The sequence below is a fragment of the Anomaloglossus baeobatrachus genome, chromosome 6 (assembly GCF_048569485.1).
Source record: "Anomaloglossus baeobatrachus isolate aAnoBae1 chromosome 6, aAnoBae1.hap1, whole genome shotgun sequence".
Lineage (NCBI taxonomy): Eukaryota > Metazoa > Chordata > Amphibia > Anura > Aromobatidae > Anomaloglossus > Anomaloglossus baeobatrachus.
The window spans coordinates 579,113,835-579,133,318 of record NC_134358.1 but is presented as its reverse complement, the minus strand read 5'-3'; the positions used below and the strand labels follow the sequence as shown (position 1 = coordinate 579,133,318).

Below are 19,484 nucleotides of genomic sequence, written 5' to 3'. Positions count from 1 at the left end.
ACTGGCTAAACTACACTACCTGCATCTACCAGGAAGAGAAGCCATCACTGGCTACACTACACTTCCCGCATCTACCAGGAAGAGGAGCCATCACTGGCTACACTACACTACCTCAATCTGCCAGGAGAAGGAAGTAATCACTGGCTACACTACACTACACTACACTACCAGCATCTACGAGGAAGAGGAGGCATCACTGGCTACACTACACTACCTGAATCTACCAGGAAGAGGAGCAGTCACTGGCTACACTATACTATCTGGATCTGCCAGGAGGAGGAGCCGTCACTGGTTACATTACACTACACTACACTACCGGCATCTACGAGGAAGAGGAGCCATCACTGGCTACGTTACACTACCTGCATCTGCCAGGAAGAGGAGCAGTCACTGGTTACACTACACTACCTGCATCTGCCAGGAAGAGGAGCAGTCACTGGCCACATTACACTACCTGCATCTACCAGGAGAGGAGCAGTCATTGGCTACACTACACTACCTGCATCTACCAGGAAGAGGAGCTGTCACTGGCTACATTACACTACCTGCATCTGCCAGGAAGAGGAGCAGTCACTGGCTACACTGCACTACCTGCATCTACCAGGAAGAGGAGCAGTCACTGGTTACACTACACTACTGGCATCTGCCAGGAAGAGGAGCAGTCAGTGGCTACACTACCTGCATCTATCAGGAAGAGGAGCCATCACTGGCTACACTACACTACCTCAATCTGCCAGGAGAAGGAAGTCATCACTGGCTACACTACACTACACTACACTACCAGCATCTACGAGGAAGAGGAGGCATCACTGGCTACACTACACTACCTGAATCTACCAGGAAGAGGAGCAGTCACTGGCTACACTATACTATCTGGATCTGCCAGGAGGAGGAGCAGTCACTGGTTACATTACACTACCTGGATTACCGTTGGGGTTCAGTGATGCCTATAGTGAAGCACGGCAGGGCTCAGTGATGTCTGCGGTGAAGCACAGCAAGGGCTTGAGGATGCTCACAGTGAAGAATGGTGGGGATCAGCACAGCAAAAGGCTCGTTGATATCTCTTTAGAGAAGAATAGCAGGAGCTTGGTGAGGTCTTCGGTGAAGCATTGTGGGGGCTCGGGGAGGTCTACAGTGAAGCACAGGGGCTCTGTGATGGCTACAGTAAAGCACAGTGGGGGCTCGGTGATTTCTACAGTGAAGCATGGTGGAGGCTTGTAAAAAGTGCACATTAAATATTTCACTGTACATATAGATACTAAAACATAAATAGCTACCATGTGACACGGGATAGAATCTTAATTCTATCTTTCCTGCGCCTCATCGCATCCTTACCTAAAAAAATAAGTCATTTATTTTTTAACAAGGCTCAGTGACATCTACAGTGAAGCACGGTGGGGGCTCGATGATGTCTACAGTGAAGCACGGCGGGGGCTCGGTGATGTCTACAGTGAAGTACGGTGGGGGCTCGGTGATGTCTACAGTGAAGTACGGTGGGGGCTCGGTGATGTCTACAGTGAAGTATGGTGGGGGCTCGGTGATGTCTACAGTGAAGTACGGTGGGGGCTCGGTGATGTCTACAGTGAAGTACGGTGGGGGCTCGGTGATGTCTACAGTGAAGTACGGCGGGGGCTTGGTGATATCTACAGTAAAGCACGGCGAGAGCTCGGCGATGTCTACAGTAAAGCACGGCGGAAGCTCGGCGATGCCTATAGTAAAGCACGGCGGGGGCTCGGTGATGTGTACAGTAAAGTACGGCGGGGGCTCGGTGATGTCTACAGTAAAGTACGGCGGGGGCTCGGAGATCTCTACAGTGAAGTGCAGTGGAGGCTCTGTGATGTCTACAGTAAAGTGCAGTGGAGGCTCTGTGATGTCTACAGTAAAGTGCAGTGGAGGTTCTGTGATGTCTACAGTAAAGTGCAGTGGAAGCTCTGTGATGACTACAATAAAGTGCAGTGGGGGCTCAGCGATGGCTACAGTGAAGCACAGTTGTGACCCATAGCAAATCTTTGGTGAAAAGTAAATATGACTGTTACATCAAACCCAAGAATGTGTGACCCAGAGGCCCCTGACAATGAGGACAGGACTAAGGTTCTTGCCCGATACAACTGTCTGGTGGTGCATCACATCTGCAGCAGATCATAACAGCAAGAGGGACGCTAATGAGTAAGAAATGAATGACCTGGAGACGGCAGGAGGAGGGAATACTGGCATGCTGTGGAGAATTTGGAGAAATTCTTGTTTTATTCAGTCTTAGTTCTATTGAGATATTCAAATTGTTCTTGTTTCGTTGGTTTATTGCAAACAACAGAAATGAATCTAATCATCCAAATTTCAGCTGTATATACCCTATACTGATCTATGTACTGCGGCTGTATATACCCTATACTGATCTATGTACTGCACCTGTATATACACTATACTGATCTATGTACTGCGGCTGTATATACACTATACTGATCTATGTACTGCGGCTGTATATACACTATACTGATCTATGTACTGCGGCTGTATATACACTATACTGATCTATGTACTGCGGCTGTATATACACTATACTGATCTATGTACTGCGGCTGTATATACACTATACTGATCTATGTACTGCGGCTGTATATACACTATACTGATCTATGTACTGCACCTGTATATACACTATACTGATCTATGTACTGCACCTGTATATACACTATACTGATCTATGTACTGCGGCTGTATATACACTATACTGATCTATGTACTGCGGCTGTATATACACTATACTGATCTATGTACTGCGGCTGTATATACACTATACTGATCTATGTACTGCGGCTGTATATACACTATACTGAGTTAAAATAGCGGTTGTCCTAGGACAATAGTAAGCGCTTAACCCAATAATTACTTATAGTTCTGCAGCTGGTTACACAGGCAAACACCCCAAAAATTGCCCAGATTGAATTTATAGGAAATACATTAGAGGTTTTACCATACTGGAAAAATCTCACTTATATTTCAGCGCTGGTTCGTGAGATTTTTCCAGTATGGTAAAACCTCTAATGTATTTCCTATACACTATACTGATCTATGTACTGCGGCTGTATATACACTATACTGATCTATGTACTGCGGCTGTATATACACTATACTGATCTATGTACTGCGGCTGTATATACACTATACTGATCTATGTACTGCACCTGTATATACACTATACTGATCTATGTACTGCACCTGTATATACACTATACTGATCTATGTACTGCGGCTGTATATACACTATACTGATCTATGTACTGCGGCTGTATATACACTATACTGATCTATGTACTGCGGCTGTATATACACTATACTGATCTATGTACTGCACCTGTATATACACTATACTGATCTATGTACTGCACCTGTATATACACTATACTGATCTATGTACTGCGGCTGTATATACACTATACTGATCTATGTACTGTGGCTGTATATACACTATACTGATCTATGTACTGCGGCTGTATATACACTATACTGATCTATGTACTGCACCTGTATATACACTATACTGATCTATGTACTGCGGCTGTATATACACTATACTGATCTATGTACTGCGGCTGTATATACACTATACTGATCTATGTACTGCACCTGAATATACACTATACTGATCTATGTACTGCACCTGTATATACACTATACTGATCTATGTACTGCGGCTGTATATACACTATACTGATCTATGTACTGCACCTGTATATACACTATACTGATCTATGTACTGCACCTGTATATACACTATACTGATCTATGTACTGCGGCTGTATATACACTATACTGATCTATGTACTGCACCTGTATATACACTATACTGATCTATGTACTGCGGCTGTATATACATGTAAAAACATTAAAATTAATACATCTAGCTATCAAACATTTTATAATAGGACATATTATAAATGTTCACAATTCTGTCTATATTGGAGGGCATAGCTTATTGATAACAGTTCTTATAAGGAATAAATATTTTAAGTCCTTATTGAATAGATAATTGCTGACACAGTCTTGTATAATATATATATATATATATATATATATATATATATATATATGCTCTTTGTAAGCTACTAGTGAGTGACCTCATGCGCTCAGCAGAATAACCTTATATGGATTAGGACAGCTGTATATAATATGACACGGTGGGAGGGTGGGGGGGTCTCTCACACACTCTTACACGTGTCGTTAGTTTGCTGAAGCAGATGCAGCCCTCCATGAAGCAAGACATGGCTGTCAGGTCTCCAGCATGATTCCATTCAGGAACCAAGGAAAGAATGATTGAATATTTCTATTGATTAGTATGAACTAATTGAACTCTTTTACATAAGCTAACGAAGAATATTATTTTTCCTTTCTGTAACTGAACTGCAACTTTATAATTTGGCAACCATTTTTATCAGATATAAAATACATTTATTTTTACATTTTTTTAAGTTCTTTCTTTCATGCACTTATCACGTATTTGAAGAAAAATATATTTAAGAGTATATTTTTAACATTTTGGCAGGCCAGATATTCATGTTTTTTAATTTTTGTACTTTTTCCTTCACTTTGCACAACCGGGGACAGAAGTAATGAACACCTCTTGCAAAGTGTCAGGAATCGACAATTTATAAAACTCATGCGGGACCTAGGAAATACGGATAAGTCAAGTCGCATGAATGTTTTTTAAATGAACTTTAAAGAGTTTACACAGCCACAGAGGATAATCCTTTGACGTGTCTTTGGAGGAGAAAGAATAATTCAGTCCATAAGAAGTTCTACAAGTGCTGATTATAAGTCAAGATAAGACAAAATTTAAATTATTTTTCTGAACAAAGTAAGCATTTAGAGAAGTCTAGTTTAGCGAATTTATGGTTAGACTTGTATGCTGAGTGTGAACTAGCAAATTCACGAGTAAATTCTAAGGTATTTTTTAACAAAGAGAAAGAGAGGCTTAGAAATTTTTTGCATCTAGTTCAGGAATTCCATAAGTCAGTGTTAGAGAAATTCGAAGACTGCTTAAAACCTGAAATGTCAGTAAGTGATATTGTGAATTCTGACTGTAATCTTGCTAATGAAAAGGCAGATTTTGACTGTAATGAAGATGGCCGCAGACATGTGCTGTCTATTGAAGGTGACCTTCAAGACACTGGTAAAGAAGCAGGAAATGACATAGAGAAGAAAGAAGGGGGAGGAGCCATAGTAGGAGACGTGCAAAAAGTTGTCAGAGAGCATGGCGGAGATCAGTTTCTAAAAATAGAACAGACTAAGTTAGACCTTAAACTTAGGAAGAATCTTTTGGACTTATGCAAATTAATTCCCGCATATAATTCCAAAATACATGTATGTAGAAATTCAGAAATATTTGAAAGTAGTGTTGAAAAGCTAAATTTAAGCAATAGTGAGAAGACTCAGGTATTCCATATGTGGATACCCCAGCAATTTTTCAGACAGTTGGCATTAAAAAAGTCTTCTGACAATGAGATTTGATTGTTCAAATGATGATAACATCACAAGGCTGAGAAATCTTATTTTTTGTGAAAGGAATGAATCTGATCCAAATTATGAGATGTTAAAGAAATTACAAATTGAACAGAATGAAAGTACATTCTCATTTATGTCCGTTTTTGAACGTTTATATAGGGCGGTCATTCCAAATGTCAGACCGAATGAAATGATACATTTATTCGTCAAGAAATTTAATTTTCTTGATACTAAAACGTGTTCTATCGCTTAAAAGAAACGGAATCTATTCGAAAGTACCCAATTTATTGATTTTGTTAGAAATCATCAAACTCAATTAAAACAGAAATTAATTAATTCTGTGAAACTAAAAAAGGAAAAATTCTGTGAAAAACCAACAGTGTCTCCCAGATCCAAATATTCCTGTGACAAAATGTATGAAATTCGTAGGAAATTGCATGTAAATTACAAATCATACAATCGATCTGATACTGATGTCACAGACAATTTATTTTTTAAAAGCTTTGAAAGACAGAAACAGGTGTCTTGTGCAAATCCTCTTCCTCATTTAAAAAGAACAGTCGGGTTACAAGATTTTTTCAATAATCCAAATAGTTTACAAATGGGCTTATTAAATCGGATCCTGGAAGAAAAACTCAGGCTGGTCTTCAGTTTGGGTAGAAGGGGATTTCTGAATTAATAAAATATGGTGATTCGTATTTGATATTCATAATTATTCATATACAGTGAATCTATGCATTACGTATATGTATATATATATAAATATATATATATATATATATATATATATATATATATATATATATATATATATGTTCATATAGCATATTATATAAATTAAAAGTAGTGATAGTTAAATCAAAGATATATTTTCATTTAGTTAAATGATAGTTTAATTTTATAACTTAATAGTTTGATCTCTGTATATGAATAATAATATTTAAAATTTAATAATAAGAAAAAGTATAACTTATTTTAAGTTTTCCTTTTTTATCATAAATATGATAATAATTTTATTCTTTTATTTCGATCAGAATTTCTCAGTAAAGCAGATTAATGAAGTATTACATTTTTATTTATAAATTTATTCTTATCCACAAACAGGTAACATATATCTTATATTTGCGTAAGGCTAATCACTAAAGCATGCTTAATAGTAACAATAATAATAATAATTATTATTATTTTCTCAGGTAGCAATCGTCAGGAGGAAGATCAGTTGTTTTTAACATTTTTCTTTCAGGAATATGAATATACATATATCTCCCTTAGTGCTATTTGAAATGTAAGCTGAGTTTTTGGAGTGGAATGCTTAAATTTGCTTGCTTTGTTGGAATGGAATGTTTTTTTTATTTAACCAAAAAGCATGTGACTTTGAATACTGAGCTAATAAGAATAAGTGTCTGTCTGTCCTATGGTCAAACGTACAGTATGTGACTATCAAAGGCACCTGTTTACTCATGAGTATATGTGATATTTAATTCGTATATTTCAAGAAGTGCTTCAAATTAATCATATCTTTGAAATGCACATAGAAAAAATTGAAAATTAAAAAAGGGATATGTGTTGTCAATGTCTGTCTGTATGTGAATAGTTTTCTATATACAGTGAGGCAGTCTAATTGACTGAACAGCTGTTGACTGAAATTCTATCCAGAGGGCTTTGAAGCTTCAAAAGGAAAAAAAAAGGAATTTTTTTAAACTTCAAAGATATATATATATATATATATATATATATATATATATATATATATATATATATATATATATATATATATATGTAAATTATTGGAATAAATAAGTTATAGTACATAAGTATTAATAATAAAGGAATTTATACAGAATATATCTTATTCTTTTTCTTTAGTATAGATGTGTTTCCGGACCCAGATCAAAGGTTTACTCTGAAGAATCACATTCTAGAATAAGTATTTTTAATGTCTTGATTTTTATACAGTTTTGTGTTATTTATTTTATTAATACACAGATTGATAATCATTTTCTTTTCAAATATGGAAGTAATATTTATAATATGGTCTTGAAGATATACAACATAAATCTTGACATATTAATTTTTATAACATCATATTTCATGCTATTAAAAGGAAAAGGTTGGGTTTTAATTACATATTTATATTTGATTAATATACGTGTCCACACAAAGTTTAATAATTAATATTAATTTAAGTACAAAGGAAATTATTGGGAATAAAAAAAATTGAAGTATGGTAATCACAATGCATTTATATACTAAAGAAGAGTATTATCAGCAAGGTTACATGACTTAATTCATTTTATAGATTAATGATATGACAGGTAGGGATATCATACAAGATATTGGTAATATTAAGGTTATGTGCTATTAAGGACATAAGTGTCATATACATAGAATGCCTTATTTTTATTCCAATTTTTATTTTTTTATTTTTATTCCGATTTTCATTTTTCCTTTTATTCTTATTTTTTATTTTGATTATCTTTATTCAATATTCAATTTTTTTTTATCAAAATTTTAATTCTACAATTTTTATTTTTTCCTTCTAATTTTAAAATATCTCAATTGAGAAAACACATCAATATTTAGTTAAGTAATATCTAATATAAGAATATTACTTTATTAAATATGAATCATATTAAAAGGGAAAGTTCCAATTTTTGGAAGAAAAGAATACTTCATTCATTAATATATTCAATTATTTACTTCCTAGTAATACATTATTCTTATATTAGTATGTTAACACAATAATGATGAAATATTGGTTATAGTTACACATTTTCTTATATAGTAGGTTATTTAATAAATAATAGACAAATCAAATAAATTAAATTAGAGTAATAAAGATGGAAGATCAAGGTACATCTAGATTTACCTTCCTATACTAAATATATTATATTTTTTAATCAATAATAATCATTTATGATGAGTAATATTGTGTTATGATGAAATCATCCAGTTTTTTCTAAAAGGTTATTTGCTTTGGTTTAGCATTTTACAAATGATCTAACTAAATAAGCCACATTGTTGCCTTTCATATTTATAATATGGTACATATTATATTATTTTATATTATATTTTGGTTACATTCAAACACATTGCCACCTATGGGTTGGAAAGGTAATTACACGAAAGACAAAAAAGGTTATTACATGAAATACTATCGTCTCTATACCATTATGCAGTATTATTTCATCATTCTAAGTATCAATTATATTAATACTTCTACGATAATAATAAGACATGGTATTATAGTATTAGAGTTATGATACGCTGTGACATTTATTAGTGGTAGTATCATTACCAGATTTGGTATCTAGATTAGGGAATGAAGTCTTCAATCAAGATTACAGAAAGATAAAAGACTTTTATTAATTCTTCTAAAGTAAAAAAGTAACGTCTCAAATAAGACTGAGTTAAATACAAAACACCACTTCTGAACCTCAGTGAGGATGGTGATCTTATGGTGCCAGGATGGACAATGTTACAACCCTGACATGTTCTGTGCATTAAGACTTCACGATAGTTACCAAGGAGAGCAATAAAGTGTTAAAGTTAACCCCTGTCGTGCTGACCAAGAACATCTTAACACCTGTTCAAGGAATGACAACACGCAGCACAGAGGATAAAAGGTGACTAATGTAAATTACACTGCACAGATATCATATTCTTCTACAATTATGAAGTGTGGTTTATCAACATTGATTATGGACTTTGAATAAATATATGGACTTTGCAATAAAGAATAAAGTTTATGGACCTAACAATGATAAACAATATGGGACTGTATCAAATTGATAACCATTCATCTTTTATCAAAGGATCTATTTCAAAAGACTGTGTTTATGCCAGATTACATCGGATATAAGAAGACATCATCCCAGAGGACATCAGATGGTGACCGAATCTGTTTTGCATCTTTTTAGTTTTAGGAAAGTATAATTATGTATTTTATATGATTATCAGTCACGGCCTACCATAACATGAATCTACATTATTATATTGGTGGACATACAACATGAATAATGCAAATTGATTATTATTAATCATTATTATTGACATTAATCCACTATTGCCAAAGAAGGAAAAAAGGTTTGTTATTTTAATGATGTATTAATTAATTTTGGGGGTTTCATACATAATAATAATTTACCCCTCCATGGGGGAATTGTAAAAACATTAAAATTAATACATCTAACTATCAAACATTTTATAATAGGACATATTATAAATGTTCACAATTCTGTCTATATTGGAGGGCATAGCTTATTGATAACAGTTCTTATAAGGAATAAATATTTTGAGTCCGTATTGAATAGATAATTGCTTTCACAGTCTTGTGTGTGTGTGTATATATATATATATATATATATATATATATATATATATATATATATATATATATATATATATATATATATATATATATACATACATACATACATACATACATACATACATACATACATACATACATACATACATATATATATATATATATATGTATAGGCCCTTTGTAAGCTACTAGTGAGTGACCTCATGAGCTCAGCAGAATAACCTTATATGGATTAGGACAGCTGTATATAATATGACACGGTGGGAGGGGGGGTTCTCTCACACACTCTTACATGTGTCGTTAGTCTGCTGAAGCAGATGCAGCCCTCCACGAAGCAAGACATGGCTGTCAGGTCTCCAGCATAATTCCATTCAGGAACCAAGGAAAGATGGATGAATATTTCTATTGATTAGTATGAACTAATTGAACTCTTTTATGTAAGCTAACGAAGAATATTATTTTTCCTTTCTGTAACTGAACTGCAACTTTATAATTTGGCAACTATTTTTATCAGATGTAAAATACATATATTTTTACATTTTTTGAAGTTCTTTCTTTCATGCACTTATCACGTATTTGAAGAAAAATATATTTAAGAGTATATTTTTAACAATACACTATACTGATCTATGTACTGCGGCTGTATATACACTATACTGATCTATGTACTGCGGCTGTATATACACTATACTGATCTATGTACTGCGGCTGTATATACACTATACTAATCTATGTACTGCGGCTGTATATACACTATACTGATCTATGTACTGCGGCTGTATATACACTATATTGATCTATGTACTGCGGCTGTATATACACTATACTGATCTATGTACTGCGGCTGTATATACACTATACTGATCTATGTACTGCACCTGTATATACACTAAACTGATCTATGTACTGCGGCTGTATATACACTATACTGATCTATGTACTGCGGCTGTATATACACTATACTGATCTATGTACTGCGGCTGTATATACACTATACTGATCTATGTACTGCACCTGTATATACACTATACTGATCTATGTACTGCACCTGTATATACACTATACTGATCTATGTACTGCACCTGTATATACACTATACTGATCTATGTACTGCGGCTGTATATACACTATACTGATCTATGTACTGCGGCTGTATATACACTATACTGATCTATGTACTGCACCTGTATATACACTATACTGATCTATGTACTGCACCTGTATATACACTATACTGATCTATGTACTGCACCTGTATATACACTATACTGATCTATGTACTGCGGCTGTATATACACTATACTGATCTATGTACTGCGGCTGTATATACACTATACTGATCTATGTACTGCGTCTGTATATACACTATACTGATCTATGTACTGCGGCTGTATATACACTATACTGATCTATGTACTGCGGCTGTATATACACTATACTGATCTATGTACTGCGTTTGTATATACACTATACTGATCTATGTACTGCGGCTGTATATACACTGTACTACTCTTTGTACTGCGGCTGTATATACAGAGGGTACGGAAAGCATTCAGACCCCTTTAAATTTTTCCCTCTTTGCAGCCATTTGATAAATTCAAAAAAGTTCATTTTTTTCTCATTAATGGACACTCTGCACCCCATCTCCCATATATATTATATGGATATTTGCAGAACATCGCTTATACCTGGGGTGCAGTTGTGGGGGTTGCAGGTGCGGTGCAGTCTCAGGGGTGCAGGGCAAGGTTGTCCTCCAGGATCTGCAGCTACTAGGATAGTCCTGTTCCTCTCCGATGTCCCTCCACCACAGCTGGCGCTGCACGTGCTCCACTCTGACCAGTCAGTGAGCACACAGTCCACTGAAGAAAAACCAGGTAACAATGGGAGGAAGTCAGCAGAACAATGAGCAAAACGCAGAGCACAGTGTACATGGTATAGGGGCGGTCGGGTGCAGAGCACAGTGTACATGGTATAGGGGCGGTCGGGTGCAGAGCACAGTGTACATGGTATAGGGGTAGTCGGGGGCCTGGTTAGTCGGGGGCAGAGCACAGTGTACATGGTATAAGGGTGGTCGAGGGCCTGGTTAGTCGGGGGCAGAGCACAGTGTACATGGTATAGGGGTGGTCGGGGGCCTGGTTAGTCGGGGCCGAGCACAGTGTACATGGTATAGGGGCGGTCGGGGGCCTGGTTAGTTGGGGGCAGAGCACAGTGTACATGCTGTAGGGGCGGTCGGGGGCAGAGCACAGTGTACATGGTATAGGGGAGGTCGGGGGCCTGGTTAGTCGGGGGCAGAGCACAGTGTACATGGTATAGGGGCGGTCGGGGGCCTGGTTAGTCGGGGGCAGAGCACAGTGTACATGGTATAGTGGCGGTCGGGGGCAGAGCACAGTGTACCTGGCATAGGGGCGGTCGGGGGCCTGGTTAGTCGGGGACAGAGCACAGTGTACATGGTATAAGGGCGGTCGGGGCAGAGCACAGTGTACATGGTATAGGGGCGGTCGGGGGCCTGGTTAGTCGGGGGCAGAGTACAGTGTACATCTAGGGGTGGTCGGGGGCAGAGCACCGTGTACATGTTGTAGGGGCGGTCGGGGGCAGAGCACAGTGTACATGTTGTAGGGGCGGTCGGGGGCAGAGCACAGTGTACATGTTGTAGGGGCGGTCGGGGGCAGAGCACAGTGTACATGGCATAGGAGCAGTCGGGGGCCTGGTTAGTCGGGGGCAGAGCACAGTGTACATGTTATAGGGGCGGTCAGGAGCCTGGTTAGTCGGGGGCAGAGCACAGTGTACATGGTATAGGGGCGGTCGGGGGCAGAGCACAGTGTACATGTTGTAGGGGCGGTCGGGGGCAGAGCACAGTGTACATGGTATAGGGGCGGTCGGGGACCCCCTTAGTTGGGGCAGAGCACAATGTACATGGTATAGGGGTGGTCGGGGGCCTGGTTAGTCGGGGGCAGAGCACAATGTACATGGTATAGGGGCGGTCGGGGGCCTGGTTAGTCGGGGGCAGAGCACAATGTACATGGTATAGGGGCGGTCGGGGGCCTGGTTAGTTGGGGGCAGAGAACAGTGTACATGCTGTAGCGGCGGTCGGGGGCAGGCACAGTGTACATGGTGTAGGGGAAATCGGGGGCCTGGTTAGTCGGGGGCAGAGCACAGTGTACATGGTATAGGGGCGGTCAGGGGCCTGGTTAGTCGGGGGCAGAGCACAGTGTACATGGCATAGGGGCGGTCGGGGGCCTGGTTAGTCGGGGGCAGAGCACAGTGTACATGGCATAGGGGCGGTCGGGGGCCTGGTTAGTCGGGGGCAGAGCACAGTGTACATGGTATAGGGGCGGTCGGGGGCAGAGCACAGTGTACCTGGCATAGGGGCGGTCGGGGGCCTGGTTAGTCGGGGGCAGAGCACAGTGTACATGGTATAAGGGCGGTCGGGGCAGAGCACAGTGTACATGGCATAGGGGCGGTCGGGGGCCTGGTTAGTCGGGGGCAGAGTACAGTGTACATCTAGGGGTGGTCAGGGGCAGAGCACCGTGTACATGTTTTAGGGGCGGTCGGGGGCAGAGCACAGTGTACATGTTGTAGGGGCGGTCGGGGGCAGAGCACAGTGTACATGGCATAGGAGCAGTCGGGGGCCTGGTTAGTCGGGGGCAGAGCACAGTGTACATGTTATAGGGGCGGTCGGGAGCCTGGTTAGTCGGGGGCAGAGCACAGTGTACATGGTATAGGGGCGGTCGGGGGCAGAGCACAGTGTACATGTTGTAGGGGCGGTCGGGGGCAGAGCACAGTGTACATGGTATAGGGGCGGTCGGGGACCCCCTTAGTTGGGGCAGAGCACAATGTACATGGTATAGGGGTGGTCGGGGGCCTGGTTAGTCGGGGGCAGAGCACAATGTACATGGTATAGGGGCGGTCGGGGGCCCCCTTAATCGGGGCAGAGACACTGTTCGGCTGCAGCCCAGTGTTCTTCCTCTGTACCCCGATCTCCACTTTAGTGCCATACAGTAATACGCATACTTTTTCTTCAGGCGTCACCATCGCTGACACGGTCACTGCTTCTCTCAACCAAACTTCTTTACTTGTCAACTTCAAATACAGTTTTTTTCTCTCGACTGAGGCGGCACATTATGCACATTCTTGTTCTCCAGAGGGGTTACCATTAACAAAGGATAATTCATACATTTTGCCGGCAGACCGCTTCCCTGGTACTCTGGCTCCTGTTGGGGTCTCTAAGCTCCTCTTCCTCTCCTTCAGCTTCATTATTCACGGCAGAATCAACCATCTCTCCGGTCAGTCAGGACCTGCTCTTCTCTCAAGAGCACACTGACCTTTCGCTGACTGGAGGGAAGGAGGGGGGGGGGTTCGTTAGGTATCCACCAAGGAACAGCCACCACCCGGGCAGCACTACGCGTCCAGCACCCGTATTCAACACAGAAGGTCACGCCAAATTAAAGTTGGGGTTTTCCTCCACCACATCGCTCACAGACACAGTCTGCTCCTCTCCCTCCGGGACTCTCCTCTCACAGACGCAGTCTGCTCCTCTCCCTCAGGGACTCTCCTCTCACAGACGCAGTCTGCTCCTCTCCCTCAGGGACTCTCCTCTCACAGACGCAGTCTGCTCCTCTCCCTCAGGGACTCTCCTCTCACAGACACAGTCTGCTCCTCTCCCTCAGGGACTCTCCTCTCACAGACACCGTCTGCTCCTCTCCCTCAGGGACTCTCCTCTCACAGAAGCAGTCTGCTCCTCTCCCTCAAGAACTCTCCTCTCACAGACGCCGTCTGCTCCTCTCCCTCAGGGACTCTCCTCTCACAGACGCAGTCTGCTCCTCTCCCTCAGGGACTCTCCTCTCACAGACGCAGTCTGCTCCTCTCCCTCAGGGACTCTCCTCTCACAGACACAGTCTGCTCCTCTCCCTCAGGGACTCTCCTCTCACAGACACCGTCTGCTCCTCTCCCTCAGGGACTCTCCTCTCACAGAAGCAGTCTGCTCCTCTCCCTCAAGAACTCTCCTCTCACAGACGCCGTCTGCTCCTCTCCCTCAGGGACTCTCCTCTCACAGACGCCGTATGCTCCTCTCCCTCAGGGACTCTCCCCTCACAGACGCCGTCTGCTCCTCTCCCTCCGCGACTCTCCTCTCACAGACGCCGTCTACTCCTCTCCCTCAGGGACTCTCCTCACTCTGACCAACTTCTAACTGATATATTTCAAAATAAGCCCCTCCCCTTCACTAACCCCCTCCAGCACGGGAGCGCCAGGGAAGCAGCTTACACACTGTGGCCACCTAGTGGCTGTTTGAACACATTACACCATAACAAACTTTAACCATTGCATTTCATACACAGTGGATTTGCAGGTCTGGTGTGGCTGAGCCTTACACTCTCTTAAATACACAGCACCCGCGGAGAAATGCGCAGACCTGGAGATTGTGTGTATATATATATATATATACACACAATCGCAGAGCACAATGTACACAGCACCCACGAAGCAGTGCGCAGACCTGGAGATGGTGTAGAGGAGACTGTCGCGTGATTACCTGGACATGCTGGGCGGTTACACTCCTCCTCCTCGTGGGTCTCACTACCACAGGTGACCTCTCCTGGACCTTCTTCTGTACAGGTGCGATTCCTCCACCGGTGGCCACCTCCACATGTAACGGAGCAGGGGCTCCAGTCAGACCAGGGTCCATACACAGGGCACAGCACGTCCGTGCAAGAGAAGGACCCGTTCACACAGGTGCTGAGGAGCGAGGATGAGGATGACTGGAGATACAGATCTTACACGTCACAAGTATTACACGGACGGCCACTTGCCTGTCACCTACCAGTTGTTACAGTCGAGGAGCACCGTGTCTCCTGGCTCATACTCCACCATGAGGTCTGCGGTGGGCAGGCCGCAGCGACAGTCCACTATGGGCACACACCGCTTATCCTGCAGGAGCCAACCATCCGGACAGCGACAACCTAACGGAGAGGAGATGATCACCAGCAGAGGTCAGATATGTCCACAGACACCAGGACACAGCAGATATCAGTATCATCACCAGCACAGAGGTCAGGTATGTCCACGGACACCAGGACACATTAGATATCAGTATCATCACCAGCAGAGGTCAGGTATGTCCACAGACACCAGGACACAGCAGATATCAGTATTATCACCGGCACAGAGGTCAGGTATGTCCACAGACACCAGGACACAGCAGATATCAGTATCATCACCAGCAGAGGTCAGGTATGTCCACGGACACCAGGACACATTAGATATCAGTATCATCACCAGCAGAGGTCAGGTATGTCCACAGACACCAGGACACAGCAGATATCAGTATTATCACCAGCAGAGGTCAGGTATGTCCACAGACACCAGGACACAGCAGATATCAGTATCATCACCGGCAGAGGTCAGGTATGTCCACGGACACCAGGACACAGCAGATATCAGTATCATCACCAGCAGAGGTCAGGTATGTCCACAGACACAGGACACAGCAGATATCAGTATCATCACCAGCAGAGGTCAGGTATGTCCACAGACACCAGGACACAGCAGATATCAGTATCATCACCGGCACAGAGGTCAGGTATGTCCACAGACACCAGGACACAGCAGATATCAGTATCATCACCGGCACAGAGGTCAGGTATGTCCACAGACACCAGGACACAGCAGATATCAGTATCAATACCAGCAGAGGTCAGGTATGTCCACAGACACCAGGACACAGCAGATATCAGTATCATCACCAGCAGAGGTCAGGTATGTCCACGGACACCAGGACACAGCAGATATCAGTATCATCACCAGCAGAGGTCAGGTATGTCCACAGACACCAGGACACAGCAGATATCAGTATCATCACCAGCAGAGGTCAGGTATGTCCACAGACACCAGGACACATTAGATATCAGTATCATCACCGGCACAGAGGTCAGGTATGTCCACGGACACCAGGACACAGCAGATATCAGTATCATCACCAGCAGAGGTCAGGTATGTCCACAGACACAGGACACAGCAGATATCAGTATCATCACCAGCAGAGGTCAGGTATGTCCACAGACACCAGGACACAGCAGATATCAGTATCATCACCGGCACAGAGGTCAGGTATGTCCACAGACACCAGGACACAGCAGATATCAGTATCATCACCGGCACAGAGGTCAGGTATGTCCACAGACACCAGGACACAGCAGATATCAGTATCATCACCGGCACAGAGGTCAGGTATGTCCACAGACACCAGGACACAGCAGATATCAGTATCATCACCAGCAGAGGTCAGGTATGTCCACAGACACCAGGACACAGCAGATATCAGTATCAATACCAGCAGAGGTCAGGTATGTCCACAGACACCAGGACACAGCAGATATCAGTATCATCACCGGCACAGAGGTCAGGTATGTCCACAGACACCAGGACACAGCAGATATCAATATCATCACCGGCACAGAGGTCAGGTATGTCCACGGACACCAGGACACAGCAGATATCAGTATCATCACCAGCACAGAGGTCAGGTATGTCCACCTGTTACGAGGGGGACCCGGGGAAGCGTGCCAAGATGGGAAATGGACTGCTTCCGCCGGTCAAGGTCCACTGTGCGGTGTAAGGGACCGCCGCTATGGTGGGTGAAGAGTGAGCGGGTTGCTGCTAGCGATCGTCTGGAATGTCACAGACGATCTATGTACACCGATCTGCCCTAATTCCTGAGGGTTGTATGGCACAGATCTCACGGCTCGGTGTACCTGTTGCACGGGGAAGCACAGAGGTGCCCACGCACGTGTGCCAGTGGAAGTCACGAGAATATGGCACGAGGGTAGCACAGAGGTGCCCACGCACGTGTGCTTTCAATAACCAGGTGAGTCCAATGGAGACTTGAGGAGCTCACCTGGGACAGGAACACGGCCTGTTGACGGGGGTACTGCCGGAGCAGCAAGGCAGGAACACGGCCTGCAAACGAGGTACTGCCGGAGCAGCAAGGGCCAAGCCCACAAGAGACAGTAATGCCTGAGCAGTGGCGTGGCAGCACGCTGCCAGACATCCAAACATAGAAGGACGGTCGCGCGCCGCCATGATGGCAGGAGGAGCTTTTAAGGAGGTGTAGCTCCAGCCAAGGGCGGGCGCGAGGCGGAGATGACGGACTTGACCCAATCAGGATCCACGACATCCCAGCCTGGCCAGTCAGGATTCACCACGTCACCAGCCTTGTCATCAAGCCGTGTGACGTCAGTGGGCGAATCAGGATCCACCAAGCATAGCACATGCTCACCCTCCTGCCTCTGGGAAATAGAGGCGGGATCCTCGGTCTCATAATGTGTAGAGATAACGGGAGTCTCACTGCTTCCCTGAACAGCAAACCTCTGCACATTGCGCAACCTCACAGACCTTCGAGGCTGCTGAGAAGGAGGAGCTGCGGCAGGCAAGGAATGGGAGACCGCCTCATCTCTTGCAACAGGAGTACCACTAGGTGTCACCCTCGTGCTGCCTCTCTGAGGAGGTTTCTCCTGCAGTCTGGCAGACCTTCGGCGCTGCTGAGTAGGAGCGCTCGTGGCAGGCAAGGAGACTGTCTCATTCCTTGCCACAGGAGAGCCACGAGGTGTAACATTACCCCCCGTCTAGGCCCCCCCCTGCCCGTGCTCGAAGGCCGCTATCAACCCCGGGGCGCGGATATGATCCTCCAACTCCCAGGATCTATGCTCCGGACCACGACCGGCCCACTCCACGAGGTAGTACCTCTTGCCCTGTATGACTTTTGTCTCCACAATTTTTGCCACCTCAGGGTCGTCGGACGGGGAGTCTGTTTGAGCCAGCAGGGACCCCGAGAATTTATTAAGTCGTACGGGTTTCAGGAGGGACACGTGAAAGGTGTTGGCTATAGCCCAGCGTGGAGGGAGCTGGAGTCGGTATGCCACCGGGTTTACCTGCTGTAGTACCTTAAATGGACCCAGATACCTAGGGGCGAATTTGGCTGCCTGTACCCGTAGGTTAACATTCTTAGAGGACAGCCATACTAGGTCACCAGGGGCGAAGGATGGTGCAGGGCGACGGCGGACATCAGCCGTTGTCACCATCCGGTCTTTAGCCCTCTTAAGAGCCTCTTGGGTGTCATCCCAGATCTCCCGGGCCTTGGTCGCCCAATCCTCCACTCTAGTATCGGGTGACGTAATGGGCATCGGAACCGGGATTCTGGGATGTTGTCCGTTATTGAGTAGGAACGGAGTCTGGCCAGAGGATTCATGGACCGAAATGTTAATGGCAAATTCGGCCCAAGGAAGGAGGTTAGCCCAGTTGTCGTGATGCGCGGAGATAAAATGGCGGAGGTAAGTTACCAAGGTTTGATTAGTCCTCTCCACTAGTCCATTGGTCTCGGGATGGTATGCGGAGGAGATGTTCAGCTCTATCTGCAGGAGCTTACAGAGCTCTCTCCAGAAGCGAGACGCGAACTGGGGACCCCGGTCGCTCACCACCTTGTCAGGCATGCCATGCAACCTAAATACATGCCGAATGAACAAGGTGGCGAGAGCACGTGACGTCGGGAGTCGTGGGAGAGGCACAAAGTGGACCATTTTAGAGAAGTGGTCCGTGATGACCCATACGACCTTGTGCCCTGCTGACTTGGGCAGATCTCCCAGGAAGTCCATCCCTACCACTT

At 43.5% G+C, this 19,484-nt stretch overlaps 1 protein-coding gene across 1 annotated transcript in view; it reads right to left on the bottom strand.

The window, feature by feature from the left end:
• LOC142243992 (SCO-spondin-like) overlaps positions 1–19,484 on the bottom strand; it is a 476,497-nt gene that overhangs the window by 58,808 nt on the left and 398,205 nt on the right. The window contains 3 exon segments of the mRNA XM_075316177.1: positions 11,518–11,688; positions 15,360–15,562; positions 15,648–15,786. Coding sequence (XP_075172292.1) covers positions 11,518–11,688; positions 15,360–15,562; positions 15,648–15,786 — 513 coding nt within the window.